Source organism: Varroa jacobsoni, unplaced genomic scaffold, assembly GCF_002532875.2.
Source record: "Varroa jacobsoni isolate VJ856 unplaced genomic scaffold, vjacob_1.0 scaffold_167, whole genome shotgun sequence".
Lineage (NCBI taxonomy): Eukaryota > Metazoa > Arthropoda > Arachnida > Mesostigmata > Varroidae > Varroa > Varroa jacobsoni.
The window spans coordinates 61,533-67,532 of NW_019213069.1; the positions used below are offsets into that span (position 1 = coordinate 61,533).

The 6,000-nt window shown below is 38.5% G+C and overlaps 2 protein-coding genes across 5 annotated transcripts in view; one reads left to right on the plus strand and one right to left on the minus strand.

The window, feature by feature from the left end:
* Positions 1-6,000, plus strand: part of LOC111270805 (uncharacterized) — a 30,739-nt gene that overhangs the window by 18,661 nt on the left and 6,078 nt on the right. For all 4 annotated transcript variants that reach the window (XM_086972616.1, XM_086972619.1, XM_086972631.1 and 1 more), the window contains one exon: positions 4,471-4,530. In XM_086972616.1, the coding sequence (XP_086828742.1) occupies positions 4,471-4,530 (60 nt within the window). The remainder of the gene's footprint in view (positions 1-4,470; positions 4,531-6,000) is intronic.
* The window catches only part of LOC111270785 (uncharacterized), a 41,623-nt gene that overhangs the window by 14,506 nt on the left and 21,117 nt on the right, over positions 1-6,000 (minus strand). The window lies entirely within an intron of this gene.

The window sequence follows — 6,000 nt, forward strand, 5'->3', positions numbered from 1 at the left end:
AACGATGGTCGAGGTCGGCGAATAGTATATAGCTGAGCAAATCCGATGTAGCTTTAAACGCATTTAAAGGAAAGACCGATTGATTGTCTTTACTGAGATAGATATCATCTACGTCAACTGAGGGGTTTGAAAGTGCATCAAAAGATCTTTCTGATAGTTTACGTGCGCAGCTTAAGTAAATGGAAAAGTCGTATGATTTCGACTTCGACTGGATACATACATGTATTCGTTTTCCTTTTCGCAAAAATTAGGCTGTCGTTGTCCTCCGGTGCCTATTCGCTCAACTAGGACAAATTCGGGTAAACAAACCCCATCAATAAAAAAAAATTAGGATATACAAACGAGCTAGTAAAATTTACCAGTATTATAGGTTACTTTTAGGTCAGCATACATCACTCCGGTATTTCACAGGGGAAAGCCATACAGTTCAGTTAGAACTTAGACAAGTGCCCTTGTAAAGATGCAAGAAAGCCATCTACTGAGGAGAGGGACCAGACTAAACAAGATGTTACATTATGTTTGTAAGGCCTACAACATATCAACAAAAATAGTCTCGAAACGGACAGTATTTTCTCTTTGGTGCAATAATAATCAGTCGGAGTATACCATTTAAGAGTTTACCAATCTTGGGAACTTAATGAGTGGAAATTTAATGACATTTGCGCTGCTAAGAAAAATAACTGCATGATGAAAAACTGAAAACGTCTAGATCATAGAAAAAAAACGACAGTAAAAACGAATATTTATTCAATAAGTACGGTGCAGAAGTAAAGGCCATATTTGCAAATGGCCAGAAGGCTAAAATATAATTACAAGTTTTACCACGTCGACGCTTGTCACCTCGTGGCAACAAGACCTACATTAATATATCAGCTGGCAAGCATGTTAATCTAAAAGGTGACAAGATTCACAATAATGTAGGCCAGATACTTCGTTAAAAAACAACCTTTAATAAAAACCCTCAGACAAGCTATGGATTTTCTCTGCTTATACTCGGCGTATTTCAATGGGTACATGTGCTTTGTTCATCTCAAATAAAAAGCATCGGACTAAGATTTGCACCAACGCGGTTGAGGATTATCGGAAATTGTCCTAAATTTCAGCTTTAATTGTGATGCTGATAACCCATTAACTGTAAACCCCTCAATCCACTCTATATAAACCGTACAATAGTGCCCTTTAGCGCTACGCTTTAAATCTGACTTACATAATTATAAGGCCAAAATCTTGAAGTAGACCCGCATATGTCGGAACAGTGTAACAACAGGTCGTTCCGTTTATATAACTGACATGATTAATCTATTACATAATTTAAAAACTAATAATACCTGCGTATATAATACGTTAATAATATAATAGTAATAATAAGATAAATATAATACGTTTTCCGACATTTGTTTTTACACCTATTTCGTTAACTTGATGATCGGTAGTGCTATTCAATTGAATAACAACTTTATTTACACAAACGAGGCGTTTGGCATATGAAAATAATAACATTGCCAGTCATATATGATTGAATACATCTTGATTAAAAAGAAAATTTTCATAAAATTACGTGCGCACCCCCCGCCCCCACGCATAGCTGTCGTTTACTGTTCCCTTTTTGCGCATTGGCTCTATGGCTATTTAATACATATTTATTGTAATATCTTCCCGAGACAGATTGCCCCAAGGTCCTAATTAATGTATTTATACGTGTAGGACATGTCAACCTTACTTATGATTATGTCAAACATTCTTTATATATATATATATATATCCAATATAATTTTCTATTAGTTCTAGCCTTAGTCGATACGACGAGAGGCCACTGCTGAAAAGAGTTTTTTTTCCTAATCTTGCGAAGCCGAAAGGCTATAAAGACCTTTTTCTGTACAGAAGTGAAGAAGGACAGCAGAAACGCAATCAAACCAGCCCAGTTGAAGAGTTTTCGCGCTGGACATTATGACAATATATAGTTTTTGACATAGCGACGGTTAGGATTGACTCTGCATGAGCGCAGGTTATGTTAACGCGGTAATCCGGTTTTTGCCAAGCGTGCTAGATTGACCCGAGGTTACTATTTGGACCATGCACAAGGTAGCAAACGTAGATTTTAAACATCAACGCACAAATCCTTAGTTAAATACGACGAAACAAATTTAAACCCATTTATTTTTATTGGACAATATTCACATATGCCGATTGTAACTTAACGTAAGGTAGAGTCTCCGAAACCGCGAGCCATTTATCTACTTGTAGTTGCTATAGTCCACCAAAGTCGGCGTAAAAACGCACACATTGTATACAAACTAGTCTAGAAATTATCTTTGTGGTATTACTATCACTCAATACGTTTTTTGATGACAAAAAATAAATATGTCATTAAAAAACAATCGCAAAGCAACAGGCCGTTGAAGCAGGTTTATTTTTATTGCGTTACCTAAAGTATTGAATATCTCCGATGATCTTTATGCGAGCTTCGAGAAGACAAATAAGCTCATTCAAGATTTATAAGGTGTAATAAAGTTACCGCGTTGACAAATTATCCACATTGTTGTTGTGTTTTATTTTTCTACGTTAATTAGATTACACAGTGTTCATTGTAATGCTCATATTTGTGAAGTGGTTTGAAGCTAAGACAGTTCACGGCTGTACTTTATGTGGCCTATCGAAAAAACGGCAATTTTTTTTCCTATTCGTGTTCCTCTAATTATCTTAGGCCTCAAACCTGCATTTTTCTTCAAAGTTCACGACTGCTCGAAATTCAAGATACTCTGTTCTGACGTATGACCTTAAAGTCTGTATCTGACGTACACCATTCAACACTGAACAATGAAATTGCAAAACCTAGGAATATTTTTAACAAACCACCTCTTTAGTGTGATCGTTCGAAAACCTCAGTTTTATAGATAATGTGAATCTCCATATTCGACTGCAACGATAATGTGAGTCCATGTTCTATTACTGTATTTATGTATGCATGCGTAGACGCTTGTTACCGTAAGGCCCCTTGGGCAATTGTCCAGTAACTACGATAGCATTCATTTGACTTTATGCAAATATTGGACAAGATCTCACGAAAGCCGCCCTCGTAGATTCGAAAAAAATCATTCACTGTACCAACGACAAATCTGTCGTAACGGAGAAATTTTTTATATGTACATTATTCTATATTTTATTATATGTACTATACTGCTAACGTGTAGCCGGCTAATACATATCGTAAGGTATACCAACTCAAGTGGTATTTGCGTGTCCTGACAAGCTAATAATCCAATGAAGACCAGGTCTCGATTCATAGATCGCTTTTGTTGCTGCTTAGTTGCTCTGCCCGCTCCCCTAACGTTCTAGTATCCTGGCCGTGAAAAATAGTAGTCTACCCGCAGAGTATGTCGAAATTCGCACGCAGATGCAAACAATAAATGGCCTCATAGGCATCATGACGCCATCCGTCAGAGCGTGACTGTGGGTGAAAATCGATGTCTTTTATATTTTTTCGATACTGGAACAAATAACTTTTTTTTTTTTTTTTTAATTTCCAGCGCATGCTTTGTCTATATCCCTATGATATAAAATACCATACCAAGCGCAAATCACTCTATCGACTATTGAGATTTAGTTTAACAATATTGACCTTCTCGGCTTTTTTAGCAGCTATAATAAACGCTCCGGAAGTCGGGAGCTTTATTTAATGTATCGAGCACGCGATAAATTTTTTAAATGTCATCCTATCGCATTGCGTGTCCAGTCTGATGCTTCCCGACCTCAGTAAATACACTATTTCATTCTACAAATCAATATACAATTAACGTATTGGAGCATCTCAAACTAACATGCTTCAATCGCGTGTTGCAACACTCGAGTCATGCGTAAAACCTGAACATTGAATGGCTATAGAAACCGTTAGCCTGGCCTTCGAAACATCCCAAACGTTCGTAGCATGCTGTCCTTTAAATTTCATTTGGGTCGTTTCCGTTCGATTTGAGGATATATGCGTACATATCAAGACAGGTCTTTCCGATGCGCTGAATAAAGCAGGAGATCATTAAAAATTCAACTCAATGAAAAATAGCCAAATCTAATTGAACGAATAGAATAGTGCACGGGGTGTTTAGGTTAATTTACGTCGTTATTATAGCTAGAGAAATTGCCAAACCTGAAGGTATCGCTGCTCAGAAGTCTTTGATCCTAGTGACCTTTAGTAAACCTATAGATCCTGGTGACGGTCTGATGAAGCTGGTATAAACGACGCATCAAAACAATACTTTGTCATGCGTAAATGTTGCATGATATCTTCAGTGAATACTCAAAAATTTTCCTACGCACCCTTTGCACCAACGCCTTAGGGTCAGCATACGTAACTTCTCACTGATCAAATGGCTTGACCGAATATCTACTAGCTTTCTCTGTGAAAGTCGGTCTCTGTGTTTCTGCGTGAAGGATTTTTGATCACTGGAATTTCATTGATATTTATCACTACTTCAGGAAATGAGGCGCCCCGCGATTTCAACACGAAGCGAATCATTGCGTTGCTACGGCGAAGCAGTAAGTGAGCAATACGAATATCCACGAATAGAAATTAATCAGTTTTTTTTTTTCATTTGAGTACTGTATCTCTTTAACATAGATCCTGGACCTATAGGGTAGGGTAGGGTAGGGTAGGGTAGGGTTACATCAAAATAGCGCTATAGTAAGAACAAGGTATTTTAGTAACGCCTAGAGACAATCGAGACAAGAGATAATAATGATATTTTTTTACAGAAGACAAACTGTTAGATTCTTTATATTCTAGGCCTATTCTAGAACCGTCTGCACGTTACTTCGTACCGGGTGGTAGCGCAATTATTTCTACACAGCCCTTTCACCGAGTTTGATCATACTAGAGTTGTCAGTTGTCGTTTCCGTCTATGTTAGTTTTGACCGAATCCTTCCCGGGCCTCCATTTCTTCTCCTTCGAACGTGTTTTTCCTTTAATAACCTTGTTGCTTGTACAAAAGTTGCGCTCCTCAACTAGGCCGACCAAAAACTGTGCTACTGTCTTAATGCCTCATCCGGAGAAGATCAGATCTTCAGAAAGCGACCTCAAGGGGTGGATTATAGAAGATCGAGTACGTCACGTTATCAACCGCGCCTGCGTAATAATCTACACGTATGGCATATTCAGACTTACTTTTGCCCTATGCAGGTATTTTTAGCAACTCCCCAACATCCAGTAAGGACTTGTTTCAGTGGTAAATGGCGGCGCAGGGATTCCCGCTGAACGACTTGGTCAGGTCGGAGATCCATCAACAACAGTTCTGCGCCCTCTACCAAATCCTCTAACGACATGCTGCACTCTTGTTGCTACTTTTTGATGGTCTGCTCTTTTGCCCTTTTTGTCCTAGTGCTGGATTGTTTCACAACTTGGTTTTCTGTTGAATAAGAGTTAGCTCGAGTGTAAGCCGTATTAGAGTAGTTGCGGCATTCGCCTCTCTTATCATTAAAAGCCTTTAGACCTTCAGGAGTTTTAACTCTATCTTTTCGTTTTTGTTCCGTCACAGGCTGTTCGTCTATAGGTGTCTCTCAATCAATAGCTCCTTCTCCGAGGATGGTTGTAATTCGTACGTCTCCAACTATTAGAACGATTCGTACTCGGATGGCTACATTATCCACATACTCTAAAGCTTCAGGAGATTATAAGCCATCTTTCATAGTAGAGGGTCAATTTACTGACCCATGAGGTAGTCTGGCAATCGTGGCAAACTCCTCTTCCCATAAATGATAATATTATTGCTACGGGAGATTAATCTTCGAAGTCATGGGACAGCTCTTTAACGCGTCAATCATCACCTAATATACCAGACAATTGAAAATGTTGCTTATATCAAATGAACTAGCCACAGACAATCCGCTTGCTTTCACTTCTCTTATTTTTCGCTCTGTTGCGGTAACCCAGTTTTGATGGCTTTTCGACGGACCCATAGCATCCATACTGGCAATATAAAAACACTCCAGTCTCTTGCAATTCAGATATAT